This window comes from Cavia porcellus, unplaced genomic scaffold (genome assembly GCF_034190915.1).
Source record: "Cavia porcellus strain 051 isolate PalLab524CR breed Dunkin Hartley unplaced genomic scaffold, mCavPor4.1 scaffold_27, whole genome shotgun sequence".
NCBI classification, from domain to species: domain Eukaryota; kingdom Metazoa; phylum Chordata; class Mammalia; order Rodentia; family Caviidae; genus Cavia; species Cavia porcellus.
In genome coordinates this window covers 52,683,579-52,708,221 of record NW_026947510.1, presented here as the reverse complement: position 1 = coordinate 52,708,221, position 24,643 = coordinate 52,683,579, and the positions used below count along the sequence as shown (strand labels likewise).

At 52.6% G+C, this 24,643-nt stretch overlaps 1 protein-coding gene across 1 annotated transcript; it reads right to left on the bottom strand.

The window, feature by feature from the left end:
- Window positions 1-8,996: 8,996 nt before the first annotated feature.
- Ncf4 (neutrophil cytosolic factor 4) lies at window positions 8,997-24,296 on the bottom strand. Its single transcript, XM_003470355.5, has 10 exons — window positions 24,137-24,296; window positions 20,269-20,353; window positions 19,580-19,733; window positions 17,120-17,190; window positions 14,312-14,439; window positions 13,130-13,187; window positions 12,509-12,607; window positions 10,641-10,771; window positions 10,401-10,466; window positions 8,997-9,338 (listed from the first exon to the last, which is right to left on the bottom strand). Exons 1-10 carry the CDS (start codon window positions 24,172-24,174, stop codon window positions 9,128-9,130), a joined length of 1,041 nt encoding a protein of 346 aa, XP_003470403.2. The 5' UTR covers window positions 24,175-24,296; the 3' UTR covers window positions 8,997-9,127.
- Between the last annotated feature and the right edge of the window lie 347 nt (window positions 24,297-24,643).

The window sequence follows — 24,643 nt, the reverse complement described above, 5'->3', positions numbered from 1 at the left end:
TTATGAAAAACTGCAGGGACCCACAGTGTGGACAGAATGAACTCTCTTCTGCCATGAAAGCTAACTCACACAAAATGAAGCCAAGAGTACACAGAGCGAATGTGACTCTTCTGTGGAAACCAAATTTAATACTCTTCACCTCTATGATCTCTTTAAGATCATTAAAAAAATTTTTTTGTACCAGGAATTGAACTCAGGACCTTACACTTGCCAGGCAGCTGCTGAGCTAAATCCCCAGCCATAAGGTCATATTTGAGATGTGCAAATATATAACACAGATGCAAGTTTAAAGTGTAATATGCCAAACAGCAGTGAGCCCTCCACCCAAAACTCAAGGAGCAAGTCAAGTGGTCTTATGTCCTTCTGCCCTGGCTGTTCCCGTTCCCCTACCTCTATCTCATCCATAACTATCATCCTGAATTTACATTTGCTATTTTTTGCTCATAGTTTAAAGCTATATAAAAATAGAATCACGTCTTCTGATTTAATGATGTGTCCAAGAATCATTCATGTTGTCCTAGTGCTATAACCACCAGATGCGTTTCCTGAGCTCCACACAGGCGTTGTGCTGTTTACACACATCAGGAGCTGTTACAGAGATGCCGCAAAGGTTCTTCCCTGTGTGTCCTGGTGGTCTGTAAGAGCTCACCCTTGAACTGTAAGATATTTGAATATTCTTCAAAATACAAAGTCCCACAAATTGTCTTCCAAAGAGATTCAACTAACTTGCATTTCTCTTATGTCTCCTGAGCATCTTTTCGTAGATTTACTGAAAATTTGTTTTTTCCTCTTTAGTGGAATACCTGTTCATGACTTTGTGTCTTTTTTTTTTTTTTTATAGAACTTTTGTACCAAGGTGTAGAGATTCTCTACATATTCTTTACCTACAAATATCTTATTGATTACGTGTGTTGCAATCAGCTAGTGTTAGGCTATCTTTCCTTGTGTCTTTTGTAAAGACATTGTTTTAAACTTAATGGAGTCACATTTTAATAGTTATTTTTTATTTAAGAAGTCCTTAAAATTCTATAAATTTCCTCAAACTATTTTTCCCTATTACAGTTTAAGGCCTCTAAAATGGCCATTTAGAATGGGTTGGATTGTCAGACCCCGTTCCTGGATTTTGTTTCTCTTTTCTACCGCTCTGCAAAGCTACCTCTTCAAACTCAGATTCTATGGTGTGCGTGGTATTTCCACGCCCTTTCTTCTGGCTCCCCAGTAGACTGTCCACCCCGGAGCTGAGACCACTGTTTGCATTTGCGTTGCTTTATAGATAAGCCCTGCTCCCTGGGAAGGCTCAGGTATCACTTTATACTTCTTCAGGAGCCTCTAGGCTATCTCTCCTGTATAAATTTTAGCCTAAGTACACAAAACTCCAAGCAAAGCAAAACAAACCAACAGAAAGAAACTACTAGAATTTTTTTTGAATTGCATCAGACCAGTGGATATCTACAGGTCTGTCCAGAGAACTGACATCTGTATGATATTAATTTCCTAGTCATGAGCATGGGCTGTTTCCTTCATTTTAGTTGCCTTTAATGTTTTCATTGCTTTAGAATTTTATACACACGAGTCCTGTATGTCTTTAAATAGATTTATTTCTAAGTAGCTCAAAGATATTCGTTGATGTTTTAAATTATGCCTGTTTTTAATGTGTTTCTGAAATTGATGTTGCTGTCCTGTAGAAAAGCAATCTATTGTTGGTATTTACATAATCAGCCCTATAGTGGAGATCATTGCCACATCGAACAACCTGCCTCAATATTCTGTAGGATTTTCAATAGAGACAATTATGTTAAATGTGAATAATAACAGATATGCTTTTGTTGCTGTATCCTTACGCTTCCCTTTCTTTGTAAGGTCCTGCTGGCTGAATCGCTGAATGATCGTGGGAATCCTTACCTTCCTCTACCTTTCCAAAGAACTCCTGTTAGGAGCTTAATGTTTTCCCATTAAGAATGATATCTGCTTGTAGATTTTATTGAAGATGACATTTATTATGTTAAGGTCATGCTTTTATTCCCAATATACTAAGAGATGCTTGGTTCTAGGTGTACAGTACAATTTAAATTATGAGTGAGTCTTAAATAATATCAAATTCTTCTCCCCACATCTTTTGGAATGAGTGTATAATTTCCTATTTTGCTCTTTTATATGGTAATGAACAATATTTATATATGTTTGAATGTTAAGCCTTCTTTTTATGCCTGGGTTAAACCTAACAAGCATTTGCATTACTGTGGTTTGGGTTTTTTTTTTTTAACCTTATTCAGTTTGCTGAAAATTTCTATGTTCATGTATGTAATTGGCTTATACTTTTATTATTTGTATCATTTTAGTTTGTTTGGCTTTTGCAATTATCTAAATGTTTCTTCCAAAATTCATGTGTTGAAACCTTAATCCACAGCACAGTAATGTTAGCGGATAGAGTCTCTGGAGAGATGCTGTAAATCTGAAAAACACCCAAACAAGATTTTAGGTGGAGCCTGTGGAGATGGCTTGGGACTGCTGTAAGAGGAGTCCTGGAGTGATTCACTCTCTTTGGTTCTTCTGCCTTGCATGGATGTAATGTTGCTCCTATCAAAGCCATGCCTTTGGGTCTCCATTGGGTAGCTGACACACTAGCCCCTCAGGGATTGGTCTTTCATCTTGGACTTCCAGCTTCCAGAACTTGGAGGAGCTTATTTCTGCTCTTTATGACCACTCAGCCTGTGGTAATCTGTTACAGCTACGCAAACCGGGCTAAGACAGATACTGAGCTTAGTCAATAAAGCCATGGGTGTTCAGCAAGGTAACATCTCTGCTTTAACTTGTTTAACCATTAAATCTAGACTGCTAATTCTCCTGCTTTTCTAAACTAATTCTATTGTTCCTTCTCTCTTTTTTTTTAACTTCTGATTTTGGAAACCTGATTTGTTCATTTCTAGCTTTTTTCTTTTTGTGCATTTTGTATATGGTTGTATTTAACAATTAAAATATTTTTAAAAACTCCTCATAATTTAGAAATGTTAAAACACATCCCGTAACAAATGCGGGCTCAAAGTAGACAATCATAATTAAATTTAAGGAAGATTTACAGTCAAATGACAGCAGAAAGCATCAAAACTTGTGGAATATGGCAAAGTGACATTTTAAAACCTTAGAGCCACTAGTCATCTCAAGGGCATCCTGTCCTTTCAGAGTCGTGAAGACTCTCGATTTCTTTGGGCTCAGGGATGTAACAATCCACAGTCCTGTCTCTGGGATGGTAAAGTCTTGCTTGTGGTTTCCCTACATGTGGCTTATACCTGTGTAAATAATTCCTTTATGAAGTCCTCTTTGAATTATTCCAGCCTGAGGACACCATATTTTTTCCATGTTTATCTGGTGATAGATCAGGAAAAAGCTTCTCAAACAGCGCCACACTCAGCCAGTTGCCTTTTTAGTGACCTTCCAGAGCCCTATGACATTGACTTAGATTCCCACCTAGAATGTCTGTCTCTAATCAGGCAATTTGCTGTTATTTCTTGCTCATCACAAGTGAAAATGGCTCAGGCAGGTAATAACTAACCAGAAATACCGCATTATATCATGTGTCAGAGTTACTAGCAGTTACCAATCAACTCTTATCTGTATTTACCAGCAACTTCCCCATCACGGAAAAAATGACCAGTAAGTTAGTCACAGTGTTTAACCTTTTCATATTAGGGCCACTAATTTATTTCCACCGTCAGCTAATAATTTTTTTGTGTGTGTAAGAATGAAGATTTACGTCATCAACTTCCGGTTAGTTACAAAAGGTATTTGTCAAGTCTTTCTAGGTAAGTTTTTATTTTATTTTACATGTTTTTTCTTTTCTCTCTTTTTTTTTTTTTTTTTTTTTTGCAGACATCATTGGAGCCCCAGCATGTGTCAAGAACTTAATGTTGATTTATTGGTGTGATTCCAAACACTGACTATTGTGTAAATGTCATCACCAGGCTTAGACTCCTTGGAGTCATGGAACCTTGGACTCAGTAGGGGACTGGGTACACAGACAATTTGAAAAAACTACTCTTTCTCTAAAATTCTTTGTGCACAGGCAATAACACACATCCTCACTGGGGAGAAATAAAAATTGAAACATTGCCTTTCACAAGAAGTTTAGGAAAGGGCTGTCCTTAGCAGTGTTCTGGGCATAACTAACATTCTGCGGTAGTGTTTCCTGGGTCAGAATTCCTACAATAAGTTTGTTCCACTGATACCATGTGGCCCCTAATCAGTCACAAAGCCTCCCCTCGGGTCTCAGTTGCAGAGTAATCGATGATAAATTGAATGAACCTGCCAAAGACCATGGCTGGTGAATTTTTCCAATTACTTCTAAGTGCAACCTTGCCTTTCGACAGTGCACTCTCATGACAGCTGTCTTTGGAGTCCCAACCCAGGATGTGAGACCACATTAATCCGTTCATGAGTTTGGAGCCACCAGACTTAATCACCTTCCACGAGCCCCCCAATTCTTCATGACTTCACCACATCAACCACCATGCTGGGGACCAAGCTTCTGGGACATGAACCTTTATCCAATCCCTAGTATCTGTGAGCATGTGTGTGTGCGTGTGCGTGTGCGTGTGCGTGTGCGTGTGTGTTCCTTTTGCAAATCCGGAAGTTTGGTGGTCACCTTCTTTTGCTCACTTCTCTTTTGAGCTCACTGTTTACTTCTTTACATATTTTTTACATGTAGGTAATGTTCTGTAGCCATTGGCTAAAGCTGTTACTGACCGTCTCATTCATAAAGATTTGTTGGTCTCTTACTATCAGACTTGTGCTTGATCTTACTCTGAGTGATTCCTATCAGCCTACCTTGGGGACATTTTAGTCCAAAAGGGGCTTCTCTTCTGCATGGAGCTAGAAACGCCCCTCATCCAGGACCCCTACAGCTCTCACCCCGAAGCTTGTCCTAGCGCTGGAGCCCCAGACCGACCTTGCCATTCACCTACGAGGCCCTGCCTCTGACTGCGGCACGGTCTTTATTTTGCAGAACTACACCCACCACTGTGGATTTGAATCCAGCTCTGAGCATAGACATTTTTTAGAGTGTGAAGAAGGATCCCCAGAGCAGCTTCCTCTTCGTGGCAAGGTTTCTAATCTCCCTAAGACTATGTCCTAGCCAGGGTCAATGTGATGTCTACAAAGAGAGTTCCTCAGCGAACATGGCCAGACAACACAGGAGAAGCCAAAGGATTGGGTATGGAAGAGCCCCCGCGGAGAAGTTACTTAATTCTTTAAAATGGATTCAAGTGCACTGACATAGGTGGAAATGTGTCCTCCCTCACACCAAAATATATGGGGGATTCCTAAGCCCAGTGCCTCGGGGACTGTGACCTTAAGTGAAGGTGTTCACAGAGCTGATCAGGTTGCAATGAAGTCCTGAGGGTCGTGTCTTTGTGAAACTAAGGTTTTAGAAGAGCCAGAGAGGCACAGAGGGAAGGCAGGATGAAAAACAAAAGAAGATGAACACTCACAACACAAGGAGAGAGGCCTGGAACACATCCTCCTCCCACACAAATCCTTAGCAGGAACTGACCCTGTGGACACCCTGAACGCAGATTCCAGCCTCCAGCCTTGAGATCCCGTATTTCTGCTGTTGAGGTCACCTCGTGTTTAGCTGTTTGTACAGTAACCCTAGCAAACTAACACATGTATGGATTTAATTTCTTGAAAAATTTCAGGACGTCTTGTGATTATGTTCTTAACTCTTACTGGTTACCATCAGGCTTGTAACATCTCTTTTAAATTATCAGAATACACGTCTGGTATGTACTAACCCAAATCCAGCAAAATACAGAAACCTTTCACCCAGTTTCTTGTGTTTGTGGGTTGCAGACTGCTGTCACAGCTTGGGCTGTTTAGAATTTTGCCCCTTGTTTGCTGAGGATTGAGTACTTCATGCCTGTTACATGCAGTCTCCCAGTGCACAGGAAATGAATAGGATTTCGTGTGTAAACCTGGTTTCCTAAGAGTCTCTGAGTCACAGGAGCTTACCGAGCAGCCACCGCTTCATCAGGGATTATGGTTAAACTCTGTGAGCCTGGTGCATTACTGATGGATCTGTCTGTGGTTTAGAGAATTATGTCAAGTCTGTCTCTCTTCCTATTCTGATTTCTTCCAAGTGGGCACCACCTGCATAAAATGGTCTTCACAGCTCCCAAAGACGACTGCAATCCTAGAAAAGCTGTTCTCGGTTGTAGCTGTCCTTGGGTGGCCATTATATTTATGGCCTTGTCTTTCATTTATTGTGACTAGTATCTTGGGGCTACTAGTCTCCTTATTTCTGCCCACCGAGATTCCGTTAGTCTTGACAATGTCTCCGGTCTCCTTTCTACAGTCAGCTATGGGGATTCTCCATCCTTCCGGCTTATATTTCTCCGTGGGCAGAGACTTTGTGCCGCTGCAGCAGAGCAGGGGCAGGGAAGCAAGCTACTTCTCCTGGAGCGACATCCTCTTCTACAAGTGAATAGTATAAAGAGGGGGCTGCGTGCGCATGCGTGCTTGCGTACGCATGCGTGAATGCGTGCGCATACATGTGTGCGTGCACGTACATGTGTGCGTGCATGTACGCATGCGTGCATGTCACTTTGTTGTTTCCGGTTACTCCTCTCCGCATGAAATCTACATGGTTTGGGTTTAAATGTTCTAGACCGGACTTTGGAAGGTGATTGGTCGTGGGGACCTAGATCTCCTCAGGGCATTAGCCCACCGATACATTCATAGCGCGATGCACTTTTAGGAGACGGAGCTCAGCAGGAGCACATGAAGTCACTGGGCGCATGTCTTTGAAGGGCTTGGCCTGTCCCTTTCTCCTTCTCCTGTAACTCTTGCTTTCTCTGCTCTGGCTACTGTCAGCTGAGCAGCTTTCTTCCACAGTGCCTTTCTGCTACGCTTCTGCCTTGGAACTAGCCGACCATGAACTGAAATCTCTCAAACCGTGAGTCGCACTAAACTCTCCCGTCTTTAATCTGGGTCTGTCGAGCGTTTTGTCCCAGTGATGAGGAGCTGCTCACAGTAGATCTCTGTCCTACGAGGGAGCTAGGGTCCAGTACCCCTGTGGCAGAGCTCTCACCCTTCTAGTGGGATCTGGGTGGGCAAACGCAGGTCTCTGGTTGAATCGATGTGTTCCAAAAAGAAAACCAATGACATGTTGAAATCCTAACATTTCACATCCCAGCATGTGACCTTATTTGGAAATAGGGTCCTTAGAGATGAACTCAAGTTAAAATTAGGTAACTAGCGTGGGCCCTAGTTCCACATTATTAGTGTCTTTATAAAAAGGGGACGTTGGACAGTGAGACAGATGCACCCAGAGGGAAGGTGATGTGAAGACATGGGAGGAGCCCACGTGAAGACAGAATGGTGCTGAGGAATGAGAGAGATGCTGAGCAACGCATCAGATGCTGGGAAGAAGCAAGGATGGATCTCTCTCAAGTTTCACAGAGGGAAGTCCCTGTGGACACCGTGAATCTCAGACTCTTACTCTCCAGAACTGAGAGACAGTACCTCTCCGGGGTGTAAGCCTGTGTTTCATGGTACTTTGTCATGACAGTGCTAGAAACTCAGTCCTCTCAGCCAGGATTTCTGGAATAGCACCTGCAGGAGCCAGCGGTGGGAGCCACTGGCACCCTGTCCATTCGGGAGTGGAACCAAAGAAGACAAGGATGGGGTGGGGGGCTGTCTTCTTGGCTGTGACCGTGCAGAGCAGTATCTTCAGTGGTTCCTGTCTCAAGGGCTGGACCAGGGTGGGACTGTGCTGGGCTCAGGTGCCATCAACTCCTCTCTTCTCACACTGACAAAGTGATCTTCCTCCAGGAAGTCTCTCTTCGACTGCTCTGTGCCTGGAGACTCCAAGTGGGTGGCAGTTGGGGTTTCCATCTGTTGAATGGATGCTTTATGAGGGAGAGAGCCTCCCACACTCCTCACACCACCGCTCTGGAAGAGACTCCTGCGGAACTGTGATGGCTTTGAGCGGAAGGAGCTTCGGCTCCCAGAGGCCCTCCTGACTCTGCCTCCTCCTCATGTCTGGCAAGATCAGAGCACTTTAATGCTTGTAGTGGTTAGTGTTTCACTGACTTTGCAGGCCTAAAGCCGGTGGTCTGATCATCTATCCAGAGGATAACAATACACAGTGTGGCATCTGCAGGGGATCTCCTGCCAAATGTGGTGGCCGTTGTTAATTCCCTAGTGTCTTGTTTTGAGGTCCTGTGTCATTCTCATTGTTTTGTTTGGATTGGGTTTATTCTATTTTGTCTTGTTTGATTTTATTACATGTGATGACACAGACAGCTATTTCAAGGATAACAGGACATTTTGGATTTACTATGATTGTGTTTTGCAGTCCTGTGTTGCATGCATTGTTTTGTTTTTATTGATTCTATTGTTCTGTTTTGTTTGGTTTTGCGATATCTGAGGGTATGGGCAGCTATTTTGAAGACAATGAGAAGCGTTATGGTAGCCACTGTTGGCTTCCTATTATCTTGTTTGAAATCCTGTGTCCCTTATGCTGTCCTGTTTTGATTAGCTTTATCCTGTTTTGTTTCGCTTGGTTTTATTCTCTTTAAAATAAAATTAAAAACAAAAAAGATCAGAGCACTTGTTCACCGCTCTCCCTACCCCCATTTGCAGTAGTGACAGCTGGAACCAAGACTGGGCTCTGTCCCTCTCCTCTACCGGACAGTGGCACCAAGAAGCAGAGGACGTCCTGACCTCATTACACAGCAGTGACTCAGTGGGACCCCAGACGGCCAGGAGCAGTCAGCTAATGCCAGGAAAAAGGAGGTGGCGAGGGACAGAGGGGAGGCAGGCAGCAGGAATGGGGGTCACCGATTCCTCTACACAGACAGGGTGTGGGATAGGACTGGCGTAGAGGCACGAGTCAGGGCCCCAGCTGGATGTAAATGGTCAGTTTATGCCCACTGAGTGGTATTTTCCTCTCCCTTCTCTCTCTTTCCCCGCAAAAGGCACTATTTTTTCCAGTCTGGCCCTCCAAGATAAACGGTTTATTTCATTCATTCAGAGGTAAGTGTAGAAACAGACACAGAACAAGCCAAGCGCAGGGGGTCCGTGCCCTGGAGCTGGGAAGTTTTCCTGGTCCCCCCTTCTTTCCTGAAGTCCCTCATCTCTGGGTGGCTGAAGGCGTGGTGTTGTAGACGCTGTAGTTGTCCTGCTGAGTGATGTGCAGCTTCCAGGGGAAGAGGCGCTTCTGGGTGGGGAGACCTTGTGCCTGCCTCACCATGAGCCCCACGTCCTCATCCGACAGCAGTCGCACCAGGTCCCCCTCCGCGTCCCGGTAATTGAGGGCGATGTCCTCCCTCTGGAACTCCCGCCTGGGTGGGACATGTCAGGCTTACCCGAGGCCCCAGGAGAGAGCCCAGGGGCCTTGGGCCTACGCAGAGGGGTAAGGAGATACTTGTAGCCTGGATCCAAGAAGCAGAGGAGGTCAGAGCTTGACACAGCCCTTAGCATCTAGGAAGAGGCTCTTCCTGCTGCATAGACGGAGAAACAGATTTAGAGGGGCTGAGGGGATTTTCATGTAGGCAGACCAAATGTCCTGTGGGTGACTTTGCTGGGGCTTAGGAACTGTCAAAGGAAGCAGAAATGGCTTGGGAGGGCACTGAGCAGAGCAAAGAAAGCCAGAGAGAAGAGTGAGAGACAGAGACAGAGAGATAGAGAGCGACAGACAGGCAGACTCTACGTGAGCTGTGCAGGAGGAGGATCTGGCCCCTGCAGAGGAAGGGGATGTCTGATGTGGGCTGCAGGGCCTGGACACCCCTCCTCCTGGGGCAGGAGTAAAACGTGACCAGAATTTCCCACAGGTGATTTGACCCAGTGGAAGCCATTGCAAATACTCTGATCCCTGCACTCCATTTCTGGAAAATGATTCCAAGGAAATAATCAGACAAGTCATCAGATACGGGGTCAGAGATGATCCCACATTCATTTATGGTAGCATCACAGTGGGAGATGGCTAAGAAGCCCATGAAACAGGCATGTCTGGTTTAATTCCTGGTATGCACCAAATCACGCCTGTGTGTATATTTATGAGTAGGTGTTACTTTTATAGTAAGAAATATACACCCATGCTACGACTGCCCCATAGAAGGAGTCAAAGGCGACCAGATCTTGAGGCACTGTGAGTTCCCTGATGGTAGAATGTCCAAGCTCAGGGCTTCTAGCTAGCAAGGCTTTGGTTCTAGTGCAAATCTATCGTCACACGCTGTATGACCTCAGCCAACCCTTTTGCCCTCTGTTCCTCCCTTCTGGCCTCACCTCTCATCTGGGGACAGTGCCCAGCCTGCAGGGCCATGGGCACAGCAAGGGGGAGGATGAGCGCAGCCCCTGCACCCTCGGGCAGCAGCGCTCCCGGGCAGCTGAGCCCCTGTCCTCACCTCATCCGCTTCAGCAGGTCTTTGAAGGGCGGGGTGCTGCTGAGGTCCTCCTCCACGGCAATGTCCCTAAGGGCAACGGGCAGGGAGAGGGCATCAGGCTGGGCTCTGGGCTGGGCCATGGCTCAGGGCAGGGGCTGGGAGCGAGGCTGGACTGATGTGGAAGACTGGGCGGTGGGGGCACAACACGGCAGCGTGCTGTGGGCAGCGGGTGGAAAGGCGCGGGAGCAGGCTGCCACGGACTTGATGGTGCTGATGGTGTCTTCGTAGTAGTAGCATCTCAGCCAGTTGGTGGGGTCATCCTCCTCGGGAAAGTCCTTGAGGATCTTCACGAAGGAGACCGGGAAGATGCCCGTGGCTCCCTTGGTGGTGCCCTGAGAAGAGGAAGAAGGGGCTGCCTGGTCTGCAGAGAGAGGGAGCAGGGCCTGGGGCCATAATGACAGGGACAGCGGACAATGTCCTAGTCCCCTTACATACAGGGCGCGTGCTGTGGCTGAGTCTGAGTGTCCCCAGATGCCTGTGTGTTTAAGGTGCCTGCTGGAGACTGAATGCAGAGGGACAGCGGCGTGGAGGGGCCTGCGGGCGACTCCCCCTCCCTCTTTCACTCCCAGACACCCCTCTCCACCGCATGGACACTGAACAGCCAGGAGTCCCCTCCCCCAGCTCTGGCCTGTCCCCCAGTCCACGACGGTGGTACGTGGTCACCCCACTTCCCCAACGGCAGGATGGAAGACGCCTGCTTCACGAGCGATTGCAGACACACATTTGAGACCCACAGTGGTCCCTTCCTCTCCCCTGGTCGCTGCAACCTGAGGCCATAAGGTGACCGGCATCCTGACCAGCAGGACTTTCCAGGAAACAGGAGGGAGGGGAGCAGCATTTCCTCTTTCTACAGAGTGACCAGAGCTGACCTTCTGGCACCATGAGAATTGCTGAGTTCTTGCAATAGAGCTGTGGGCCCCTACACCAGATGCCTTTTGTTCCTCTCCAGCCTCTGGCCCTCAGGGACTCCCCTGCATGCAATGGTGATGCTCCCAGGGGCCCTGGAGCTGGCCCTGCCGCAGGAAGTCCTGGAACCTCCTTTAGTTACAGGGCAAGGGCACAGAGCAAAGAGCGCCTCTTCAGTAACAATGGCATCTGATGTGAAAGGTGAGGACTTCTGCACTGTGGCCCCTATGTTCCCTCACTGAGTCAATGTGGGTCCCTTTTCGGGCCATGCTGACACAAAGCAAAGACTGGAACAGGCCCCAGCTCCCAAGTCTCATCAACGTCACCCCAGGACTCTTACACCTGCCAGACACCAGGCACCCAGGCTCTTTGTGAGCCAGCCCTGCACATCTGTCACCTTTTCCCTCCCCAGGAAGCTAGGAGGAGCCTGTCAGTGCTGTCTCCATTCATAAGAAAGGACACTGAAGGACCAGACAAATTCCCAAAGGTTCACAAGGCTGGTTCACAACAGAGCTCAAGCCAGGGATGGTGGCATGCGCTTGTGGTCTGGGCCACTTGGGGGCTGATGTGGGAGGATCACTTGAGCCCATGAGTTCCAGACCAACCTGGGCAACCTAGCAAGACCCTCAAAAGCAAAACAAATGAGCAGACAAACAAAAAACGAGCTCGGAAATGACCCCTGCAGGCAGATTCTAGGGCGCATGCTCTTAATCCCAACCTTTTGCTACCTGCAAGGTGATGGTCTCCCATACCACACACCGGGCCTCTCCACGTGGGTGACTTTGTCTCCAGGAGCAAACATCTGGAGACCTGTGTGGCTGGACGCTGCTAAACACCCCAGGTACAGGACCCCTCCCCACAGGACTGTCAAGGGTACAGCCGATAAGATGCTCTGGCGAAGACTGAGTAATAAACTCAGGGGTGACTGTCTACACCCACAGGGACAAGAGCTTCAGAGCAGAGCCAAAGGGAAGGTCACAGACTCCAGAACCTTCTCTTTCTGCCACACACTTCTCTCCCTAGTGCCTGAACTCCTGCAGGTTCCCCAAACCTGCTGGGACACCTTCCCCCGGGCCAGCCCTGGACCTTCCTAAGTCCCAGCCCCGCCCAGCACACCTGAAATGGTCTCTACTCTCCTCCCACACCCCCCTCCCCACCCTCACCTCCAGCCAGTCCTTGTTGATCCGACTGAGCAGGAAGATCACATCCCCCGCTTTGAAATTCAGTTCCAGCTTGGTGTTCCCAGTGAAGTCAAACAGGGCCTGTGGGGCAGGGCGTGGAGGGACAGCGTTGGACCAGCTCTTGCTGACAACTTTTGTAGCCCATTGCACAGATAAGAAAACTGAGGCTCGGGCAGGATGAGGTCTTTGCTTTTGTTAGTGGGGGAGCTTTGACACCAGATAGGGCTGCTTGGAGCTGGTTGGGTGAATACAATGTGTGCATGGGTGTAAGTGGGGAGTGGGGACTCCTGAATGCTCTGGACAGAGCTGGTTCTGAGTCCCCACCCAGCTGCTCCCCCTCAGGCACTGCCTACACCATCTGTAAGGATGTCCCCAGCACACTGGGAGCCAATGGGGACAAAGCTTTCCCTGAGTCGTCTCTGAGACTGGTCCCTAAGATAGGGCCGGGGCAAGCTGTCTGGATGAGCAGAGGATGGTCGCCTCCTCCCCTGCCCCTGCCTGCTGGGCTCTGCTCTTCCCTCAGGAGAACAGGGTGCCCAGGTGTCCAGGGATGGGTGGAAGCCCCACAGCCACCTGCACCTGCCGCCATGGGGGGATGGGTACCTCTGCACGCGGAGCTGCCAGCCGGTCAAAGCTGGTGTGCTGGGGGGACACTTTCTTACTGTGGAGAGAAAATAGGGGGCTCATCAGCCTCTGCGAGCTCCTGCCTCTGCTCTCAGGGGTCCCTGCAGGGGCAGGAAAGGCAGGAGAGAGGATAGCACAGTGCGGCATGGTTGCTCCGGCAGGAGCCTGTCCTCACCTGGGCTTATGCTGTCAGCCTCCCTGCATGCCAGAGGTGGGACCCCCTCCCCCACAGTGGACTCAGAAACAGAGGCTCAAAGCGGGCGGGACCAGGATGGAAACCCTTCTCTGGGCACCCTCTGCCACTGAGCCTCTGCACTGTTGTTTCTTCTGCTCCTGACAGCCATTCTCGGCTAGATATTTTAGGTGGGGAAACAAAGCCTTGGAGATGTGACAGGCCTGCTCTGTGAGACCCAGCTGGGGTTCAGGCCACATGTGCTCGGGTGCACAAGGGGGACACCAGTGCCGAGAGCAGGAGACCCAGACACATTGGCGGGAGCATGGAGGAGAGTGGGGGGGGGGGCAGGCTGGGCTTGGGACTCCTGTCCTGCCTTTTCTGGTTTGTTTGTTTGTTTGTTTAGACAAGGTCTCCCTAGGTCAACAAGGCTGGCCTCAAAATTACAATCCTCCTGCCTCTTGAGTACTGGGACTACAGGCATGGAAGCCATGTCCGCCTCTTCCCTGGAATTCTTAAAAGCAGCAGCCTTGGCTTTGGAAGGCTGGCTGGCTGCAATCTGTGGCTTGTGGTTTGGGTGGCACTTTCAGGTTGAGGGGAGGGAGGCGGGAGCGGTAGGGTCTTTGCTTCTTGGCAGTAAAGAGCAGCAGTGTCTCCTGGGAGGGGGGCCCGGCCGCTGCTGGCCCAGGGGAGCCCTAACACAAGGACGAAGTGTCCCGGGAAGGGGGCTTTGTGGCGAGTTTTCTCCCTGCTGGCTTCTCCTCCTTCCAGGCAGCCAGGGCTCCTGAGCAGCCCCTGCTGGTTGCCGTGGTACCAGACCTTTCTAGAGTCCCCGTCCTCCAGGCTCGACCCCCACCCAGCACAACACACCTCCTACGGCCCCAAATTTAGTTCTCCAGACTCATCCATTATGCCAGACCTCGCCGGAGCATCCGGGAGCAGAGCTGGCCCCACTGCTCTTCCCATGCCCGCCCAGGGCGGCCACTCACACTTTGCGCGTGCGCGGGCGCAGTCGGCGGAGCGCCTGGGGCACCTGCTCCGCATCGTAGGGCGATTGGTAGAAGAAGATCCTGATGTCGGCGTCCATCAGCACCCAGACCGGCAGGCTGAGGAGGCTCTGTGGGGGAGGGACAGGACGGAAGGGGGGTCAGCAGAAAGCTCGGGAATCGCAGGCCAGCTGTACCATCGCTGTCACCTGACGCCAGCCCTCCCGTCTGTTTCTGTGGATGCATGTCATGCCTGAGGATAGAAATCAGTTAGAAGAGCCTTTCTGAAGCTCAGCAGCCTGGAGGTCACATTTCACAGCTCTGCTCCCGGCCACCAGGTCAGCAGGGGGACCCCTGGCATGAGGGAAGTTTATTTGGAATCACCTAAAGGGGACAATGGCTAGGATAGGGACAGTGACCTGGCGCTGACTGTGCCAACTGACCCTGAACTGAGTACCACATATGTGAGCTCGGTATCTCACCGTATCCATTAGGGTCAGAGAAAGAAGGGACCAGCCTAGGGCCACACAGCCTAGAAAGTGAAAGAGCCGTCACACCCAGAGCCTGAAACCCAGCTCTTAATTCCCAAAATAACCAAATTCACAGATGGTGACACTGCAGGCCACAAACCGCTTCCTGACACTTTCATCTCACAGCTGGGGACACTGAGGCTCAAAGAGGCAGGCTGCCCGGCCCAAAGAGGCAGAGCCGGGAAGTGGCAGCCCGGGGACGGAGCCGTAGACTCCCCACCCCACCTGTGCTGGCCACACCACTGCGGGAAGCCCAGGATGCCCTCCCGGCTGTCTGGAGCTGGGCTTGGGGGCCACAGCTGTAGAGACACCCAGAGCTCTCCGAGAACCCCCTGTGGGCTGCAGGATGGACGGATCACCCGAGAAGCACTGGGGGTGTGGAGCCTGGAAAGACTGGGCCGTGACGGGCGGAGGGGAGGGGCGTCAGGAGCCAGGCTGGACCCCAGCTCTGCCACTCACCTGCGGGTGACCTGATGCGCATTCCTAATGGGGGACAGTAACAGTATCTTCCTGTGGGGGTTACACAAGGATTGAATAACGTACCAAGGCACACCGCCAGGCACATGCAGGGTGCTCATCAAAGTAGAACGTTCTCGTTTTAGCTGTCACTTTCTTGTGTCCCGCAGGTAAACACTAAAGCCTGCAGTGTCAAATGAGGCTCAAGTCCCACTCCTCCTCCCCAGCTGCTCGGTGACACCCGGGAGCCTCTCCCCTCTGTGCTGCTTTTCTCCATTTGTAAATGGGATCATAGCAGCTAACTCAGGAGTTGCAGAGGGGACTGAATAAAGCAGCCCATTTACCCCGCCGAGGTCACCCCGTGGGGCTCCAGGAAGCTTCTGTGACCACACGACTCATGTTCTTCATGAGGATGGGTAAGACCGGGGGTGAAATTGATACGGAATTGGGCTTTACTAGTAGCTCTCCACAGTAGGGCAAACAGCCCAGATGGGGCACAGTGGTAGTGGGCTCCCCACCTCTGGAGGTGTGCAAGGGCCAGGTGGCGTGGCTATAGCACAGATCACGGCCCTGAAGCTCTCTGACTCGCACCACCCCGATCAGACACGGACAGAAAGGGGGTCCCCTGAGAAGCGGGGTGCCAAGATTGCCTGTGAGGCCGGGACTGCCGGTTTTCAGCCTCTGCACCCGGCTGTGTCTTGGTCCAGAGCTTCACCCCACTACCAGCCCTGGGAGACTGGGGCGTCAGCCACCAGCAGTGGTCACAGCGCCCCCTTGAGGTCCAGGGCCGCCAGTGCCGGGCCCGTTGACTTTTCCCCCTCTTCCTGGCTCAGAGCCCAGAACTGCTCCCGCCCTGCTGCCCCCAGTGTCCACTGCGGCTTCCCCTTTGCAGGAGTCCCGCTGTCACAAGCAGATCTAAGCCCACGTGGCCCTTTCCCACCCTTTTCTCTGCATCCTAACCGGTGAGTGAGAGGGAGAGAGGCGCTGGCCCAGCTCACAGGTGAGAAAATCAAAGCCTCTTGGAGAGGAGGGTCAGGTCGCCCATGTCACCCAGCCGTCCCCATCAGAGCAGCGATGAGACTCCCAGTTCGGTGCTCTTCAGCTGCGAGGACACCTGCGGGCTATGAAATGGCTTCCTTCCCCACCTTCCTGAGATTGCTCTCAAGCCGTGGCTTGAATGTCCCTGGTGCCTGGGTGCTCACTACCTCATGAGTAACACCGGTCCCTCGGTCCCTCCCCCCTTGGCTCCTCCCCCTTCCAGACCACCCTGGCCCCTGCCTTTCGGAAGCTCCTCCCTCTGTGTCTCAGGGGTGCAGGTGGGTGGAAGTTGGGGGTACACCAAGGTGTCCAGACAGAACAGTGAGTACAGCTAACAATCCAGCCCGAGCCAGACGAGGGGCTGTGGCAGCCCAGGGGGACCTTCTTTCTCTAGTGTGCAAAGAACTACATGAGTGGGCGTGGCCCGGGTGGTCCTGCCCCTGACACAGGCATTTCCGTGATTCTGTGACAGGTCCACCTGTCATTCTTCCCGCTGGGCTCCTAAGGGCAAGAATTGGACCTGATTCACCACACAGTGGCACAGACACTCAGCTATGGGCTTGAAGTGCTAAATGAAGATTCACCTAACCAGAAGCATGGCTCCCTGCACCTCCCCCGTGCTCCTGTCCCCAATCCACACAGCCCTAAACACTCAGCCAGATTCTGTCCTCAAGCCAGGCCCTTAGGGAGTAAAGATGGGGCCCAGGAGCCTGAGAACCAGCTGGTTCCTGTCATGGCAAGAGCAGTGGAACCTGCCCCCAGCACACAGGCCACAAGCTGTGGATACCTTCATGTAGGTGTTGAGGCCCGAGATCCGCATCTCCGCAATCTCCTGCTTCACGCCCATGAAGACTTTGGCTGAGGAGAGAAGAACTCTTCTGACCACCCTGGTGCTGCAAGCCGGTGGCCCTAGCTTGGAGAGCTCCCCTCTCTCCCTCCACAGCAGCAAGGTGACCAGGCTGGAGCTGGGCCATCACCCACCCAGTTGCATGCCCCCAACACGCACCATCGACTGCTGATATCTGTCCTGTTTATTACTGTGTATGCATGTGTGTGTGTGAGCATGCACACACACACACACACACACACACACACACACACACACACGCATGCTTCTGAGTTCCAAGGGAACAGGATCTGTGCATGCTCCTCCCGCAGCTGAAACCCATCACCTGGGACAGAAGTCCTCAACCCTTGATGCATGAGTCGCCTGAGGCACTTTTTAAACATCACACTGCAGGGGACCCACCCAAGGACACCTCTACAGGGACCTCTGGGTGGGTCTCCAAATTCTTCATTTCTGCCACCAAAGTTAAGGACCTGAATCCAGAGTCATGCCCCAAGGAGGGAATATTTGCTGAGTGGATGAATGAATCAATCCTCAAAAACAAAGAGGAGCTGGGTACACTTGTGTGCACCTGTGAGCCCAGCACTCAGGAGGCTGGCCCAGGAGGGTCACCACACAATGAAGGCCAGCGGGAACTATATAAGGAGACACTGTCTCAAAAAACAAAACAAAACAAAGAAAGCGAAGCGGCACAGTCTAGGGACAGAGGAAGGTGAGAGTCAACCAGGATCAGCGTCTTCTGCGGGAGACTTCGGGCAAGCCACTGGGGTCATTATCACTCAGCAAGTCCCCCAAGGGGCAAGCACGACACCTCCCTGGCCCAGTGCTGTGAGACACGCAGGGCTGGTAGTGGGAGAGGGCGGCATCTCAGGGTCTGGGCTGGAGCAGACATTGGAGAGGAGCAGAAGATGACATTTAAGGCCTCAGGTAGGGGCCTGCTCTCCCAGAGGAGGGAGACTGCCCTGTTCTGTAGGTGGCAGAGACGGCAGATGTTGGACCTGTGACCAAGAAGGCAGGACCAGAGCTGGGAGGCCTGGAGCCTCAGAAGGTTGGTGAACAGAGTGCTCTGCGGAAACAGAGCAGGGGCCTGCAGATGGCCGGAAATGTGTCCTTGAAGTCAGACTGACATCGCTGACTGCGGTGCCCGTAAGAGCTCGGGTGGGGCAGAAGGAACCTAAAGCCAGAAAAGGCGGTGCTGAGGGGAAGCGGTGGGAGGAGATTTATGGGGAAAGGAAGGAGAAGGAGCTCTCGGGGCTCTGGGGACACGAGGCTGCAGGGAGCCTGGCTGCGAGAGTGCTTCTTCATGGCCCTGGCTGGCTTAGCCACAGGAGAGCTAGGCGCTCAGCACGGTGCAGAGGCACAGAACCAACAAGGAGCCCACAGGACCACGGGGAGGATGGACCGGGCGGGGAGGTCACTTCCAACGAGTGAAGCCCCTCTTCACCTGCAGCCCGAGGAAGCAGAAGGGGACAAGCTGTGGGGGCTGAATATGCTCACTGACTGAGACAGAGATGAGAGATGACAGATTGAGCATGATGATGATGGTGGTGATGGGTAGATAAAGGATGGATAGATGATTATAGATAGATAATTTAGGGAGTTGGAACACAGTTGTGGTGGGGCTGGATTGGGAAGAAGGGAAAGTCAGGCAGGGTCTCCAAGGCTTGGGAATGGTGACAAGCAGTGCCCTGGCCAGTCTTGCAGGACATAAAGGACCCAGCTGAGCCCACCCTACTGACAGGTGCTGGGTTTTCTCTTTAGGGTCAAATGGCAGTGCGGGAGCTGCCAAGTCAGAGCGCACTGGAGCTGTCCAAGGTACACAGTAGGACAGAGGTGGGCAGGGTAGGACAAGGTGTGAGTGAGGGGACAGTCCCCAAGCAGGACTGTGGTGTCCCCACTTCCAGGAGGGCCAGGGAAGGCAGACGAGCGTCAGGGCACTGTGGGAGCAGAGCTGTGGATCTAGAGAGCTGCCCAGGAAAGGGGGGTTCCTGCCCCACACTGTGACCTCCTGCGAGGTGGGTGGCTGAATCAGGGAGGCTAAAAAAACCATCAGGGCCTGGAGGGGGTGGTGCACATCTTGGCAGTCCTGTGACTTAGCAAGACCCTGTCTCAAAATTTAAAAAAAAATATTTTAAAGTCTGAGGGTGTAGCACAGTGTGAAGGCCCTGGCTCCTGGTCTAATCCTCAATACTACAAAAAAATTAAAAATAATAAAAAGCCACCAGGGGCCCAGAGCTCCAAGGCGGGGTCCTGGAAGGCAAGGAAGTGGCGGCAGAGACGGAGGGTTGACGGTTGTGACTACTGGGAGAGATTCACCGCCCAAAGCCATGGCTTCCACGTGGGTCCAAACGGAAGCTCGGCGGTGTCGGGGAGCGGGGCGAGGCTGGCTCTGCGCACTACCTGGCAGCGTGGGCAGGCTGCAGGGCAAGGGGGTGCTCCTGCTCTCCGGCCCGTAGCGCTCCTCCAGCTTGCTCTGCAGGGCGTAGAACTGTCTGTAGCGGCGGTAGATGAGGTACTTGGAGCCTCCTTTCGTCTTCACCTCGATCACAAAAACCTAAGGGGACAGAGGTGAGGAAGGCCCAGGGGCAGTGGGAAGGGGGCTCCAGGTCAGAGGAAGGCAGAGGCTGGGGCCTCAGAGGTCGCACAGGGAGAGGGGGTGCTCAACCCCTGCGTTGCACCCGCTGGGGAACTTCAAGGCGCAGCCTGTGGACCTGCGCCTCTGTCCCCTGCAGGTCCCCCACTCTGCACGGGGTCACCCTCAGGCCGGAGCTCTGGGTCCCCCATAGATCCCTTCAGATATTCCCACTAGATCCCTCTGGATTCCTCTCCCGGATCCTCACAGTGGCTCTCCCAAATCCTCCTCCGGGACCTCCCTTTGGGTTCTCTCCATCACCCCCAAACCTTCCCAGCTCCTCTCTGTTCCTTCCTAGATGCCAGTGGCAGCCCCACCCGGAGAGACAGCGGTGAGAACCCCTCAGGGTATTGGCCAGTGTCCCCCAAAGGGTCACATCGGCCGTGTGAGAATGGAGAGATGGACATTAAGAGTAGGGGCTCAGACGCTGGGGCTGAAGGGCAGGGGTCGCACTCACAAAGTGACTGGTGAATCCCCGCTTCTCCTCGATGTCCGCGATGTTGGCTGTTACGGCTACGTCATCGGGAAGCTGCTCAAAGTCGCTAGGGAGAAAGAGGGAAGGATCCCGGTTACCCCTGCTGTGCACCAGGCCGGAGAGGCAGGGAGCAGGCCGATGGGGTGCCCTGTATCCTCACCAGCACTCCTCCCTGTGCCTGCCCCTTATGGGTGCCGTGACACCAAGCAGGCCTTGGGTGTGAGGGTGCGTGAGGGCTCAGGTGGCACCGGCCAGATCATGTCTAACTTGTTGGCTGCCATGGAGTGGACCGGCCACCAGGATGGGCCCCGAGGTAAGCAAGGCCACAGCGGCCATTGCCAGGGTACTCTGGGAGCCCCTCAGAGGGCCACGTGCTACAACTTGGTCCCCAGTGTGGTGTCACGGGAGGTGCTGTGGGCACTCAGGAGTTGGGGCCTCGGTGGAGGTACGAAGGTCCCTTGAAGGGGACACTGTTCATGCCGAGTCTCATTGACAGCTGGCCCACAGTGTAGCCGATCTGGTCCTGCTATGATGTGCTACCATCACCAGAGGCCCAGAACAAGGAGGCCACCCAAGCTGGGATGGCACCACCAGCATCAGGAGCCCAAATAAACCTGCTGTCTTTATAAGCTACTTGCCTCAGGCATGTCCAATAGTACCACGAAGCTGACCCACACAGAGCCCCCCATAGAGATGGCTAGTTATATCCAAGGACCCTTGGCACCACCTTGGCCGACTGTTAGCATTTGCTGTGTCCCCTGCTTCCTCCTGGTTGAGTGCCAACTCTGTTCAAAGTGACCCTGTGCCTAGAGTCAAGGTGACCCAGTTCATATTTGGTCTGAACCATAATAATCCCATCCTGTTTCTCAGTTCCCCAGCATCACAGAGTAGCTCTGTTCTGGCCAAAGAGACCTAAGAAGCAATCTGGTCCAGTAGCCTCTCCGATGCCTGCTTTGCCTATCTGGAGGGTTGGGCAAGGCTGACCTGGTCTCCCTCTTGAAAGCAAATGTGACATCTGGATCTCTAGTAGCCACATTGTGTCCATGAGGCAAAAACATGAGGAGGAGCCAAAAAGTTTCTGGGATGCTGGTCCTGAAGTCACTCAACTGGGAACCAGCGATGGCTTAATTCTGGTCTTTTTATTATGTGGAAAAATACACCCTGATGACTGTTGAAGGCACTCCCGGTTCCTCTTTCCCCCACAGCCTAACGAGGGCCCAAGAGACACATTACCAATCTGTGAGCTGTTCCGAAACTGCAACTGTGTGGATGTGAGCAAGGGCAATGCCGAGGGCGATGCCACATTTCTGGTCAGGGTGGGCATGGCGGTGCCCAGCAGCGCTGGGCTGCAGATGTGAGACTCAGACCCACCCCCCTCCCACAAGGGCTCACTGCTGGTTGGGACCCCACGAGTCACCTCCCAGTCCGTGCTGTCCCCACGTGACCCGATCTGCCCAGATTTAGGACTTTGTCAGTGGTGAAGCCATCACCACTCCTGGAAGTGACTCAGGGCGGCGGTGGGCAGAGGAGGAAATCCCCACGCCGGGCCTCAGAGCACACCAGGGCTGCTGGGCAACCGCCCAATCACTCTTTCCCCTAGGAGGAGCTGCTTTCTCCACTTTCTCCCCAGTAGCGGTGTATTTCATGAGTCTTTCATTTGCAACAAGATGGGGAGGGCCGGGAAGTAACTGGAGGGGACGGCCCTGCGGCCCTGCGCAGGAGTTGGGTGGGCGAGTTGAGTAATAACTGATTGTATACAGCAAGCTACTTCCTGTGTGCACGCTGGACACAGCATTTGGCTAGGACGGTGCTGCCGCTTTATAAACAAGGAAATTGAGGCACCAGGTTAACTAGGTTGCCCCGGGATGTCAGCAAGCTGGAATTTGAGCCCAAGCAGCCTGGTTCCAGAATTTTCTCTCCAAACACTGGGAGCGTCCACTAGCTATGGGGGAACTTGGGCCACCCAGGTCCCTTGCAGCTTTCCATCCAAGCGAAACTGTTCTTAGCAAACCCTGCACAGCACTGAGCACAGGGCGGGTCCTGGGCTGAGTACCCTGAAAGTGGCTTCTGGCTGCTTGGCCCTCCCGGCCACAGGAGTGGCCTGGCCTTTCTTTGCTGCTAGGAGGCTTTTTGGCTTTTCCCGGGGTGGAGGCGGCCACAGGCCAGCTGAGCAGGGTGGGTCTGGGCGGATGCAGCACAGTGGCCAGGGCTCAGGCCCAGCTCTGTAAAGATGAATTCCCACTGGGCGGTGGGAACCTTGGGAGGGTGTCTCCTCGGGCTCCAGCCCCTTCCACTCTCTAGGAAATGGGGACCATGGAGCCCCCATCTTCAGCAAGTGCAGCTTACACCCCGCGGGGCAGGGACTCTGATCACACTGCATCCCCAGTGCTGAGGAGGGCACTAGACACTTCCAGGATGCTCAGTACCCAGCTGCCACCTCTGCCCAGGTATGGCAGTGCCCAGGCCACACAGGCACACAAGGCAAGCTGCTGGGGGAGTGGACGGGACTCGGCAATCCCAGCTGGGCTCTCCCAGGAGCAGCTGCTGCTCCCTCTATGCCCTCAAGTCCTGCTCCCTGGGTCCAGGACGCAGTAAAGGGACAGAGAGGGAGGGAGAAGCCTGCAGGCTGCCGGCCGAGGCTTGCATGGACTCCTGAAGCAGGAAGTGACCTTGGCTGCAGGCTGCTGTTGCTTTGAGGGGCTGACTTTGCTCCGTCTCTTCTGAGCATTTGTGCAGAAGAGGAGGAGCTGGAATCCAGATGACCTCTCTCAGCCCCTCAGTGCCTCCCTTTATGGTCGCGGGAGGTCACTGTGACCCCCACCTCTAGGCACATCCTCTGCTGCCCTTGTCACCTCTGGGTGGCTGAGCCTTCTTTCTGACTTTAGACCTTGAGAAATTCCCCCCTGCTTCTGCCTCCAGCCCCAGGCTCCACCTTGGGCTCTCCGCTCCCCACCTGGGTCTGGCCTCTGTCCTACAACGTGGGTGCTTGGCCCTGAGGTCACCTGCTGTTCTTATCCAGGAGACAGGAGCAACACTCTGTGTCCTCAGGGCCCCATAGCTGGGAGTGCGGATATGGCTGCTAAGAGGTGAGACCCAGCCCTGCCACTCATTCCCAGACCCAGAGAAATCCTGTGTCCTTCCTGGGACTCAGTTTTCCCACCTGAATAATGGCAGCACTGGCCTAGAGGGACCAGGACATTCTCCAGCTCAGAGACCCAGGTATTGTTCACTTCGGTGACATTTATGAAGTGAAGTGCTTCCTGGGTACCAGTGCTTTTCTGTGTCACTGTGTTGGCCAAAACAGACCCTCACGGGTTTGTTTCTGATAGATAAAGACGATGGCAAGGATTAAAAACATGAGATACACCATGGTACCAGTGGCATAAGGGCTGTGCCAAAAAGGCAAACAGCGGGCCAGGTCCAGAACAGAGAAGGGCTGTCAGGAAGGTGTCTTGTGCAGGAGGCAGCACCTGGGCTGAGGAGAGTGACACGGACTGTGACTCCCTTAAAGGGAAGACATGAAGCCTTCCTGGCCACGTCTGGAGCCAGGGCCCCACCTGGACCTGCACACCTGCGTTCCCGGGCTCTGCTGCCCGCCCACTGCCGGGGAGGGCAGCCGCTGCCCAACTCTGAGCCTCCGAAGTCTTGTGGTGCCTGAGGTTGTGAGTCATAGGTCAGGGTTCCTAAAAGCAGTTCCCAGAGCCGCAGAGCTGCAGGTGGGGTTCAAAGGTAATGCAGTCCCCTAGGCTGTTGGTGGGAGGGGGAGGTAAAAGAAGGGGCGCCCCTGTGTTCCACACCGAGGCCTGCTGGGGAGCAGAGAGGAGGCCGGGAGGGGACACCCCACACTCACCTCTCCGCCCGCAGCTGCTGGGCTAAAGCCATGGCCATGGGTGGTCCAGGAAGTCACCTCTCACTTCCTCCAGCCTGCCCGTGTCTGGCTGTGGTCTGTGACCCTGGAGTCCCAGGAGCTGCCTTGAGGAGGCCCCACCCGGCCTCTTGAGGCCCTGGCTCAGGCTCCTCCTCCCCCCGGGTCACCCCCAGCTCCTCTCCAGGCACCCTGGGGCTTGTACTTCCTCCCTCTCTGCCCAGCTGCACGGTAATTGGGGAAGTGTCCCCCTCGGTGCCTGGCTGCAGGAGGCAGTGAGTCCCAGGTGCCAAGCCACCAATAACTGTTTGTTAAAGGAGGCATTCGAACTACAGAGGAAAATCAAGCTGTCGGGAAAAACAGAAGGTGAAATTTCCCATGGTGCTCCAGACTCATAAAGATGCTGAGTGATGTGTTTTTAGATATTTTAACACACAAATCCCTGCTTGAAAACAAGAATGCATAATTTGCAGGTTTTAACCTTGCTACACC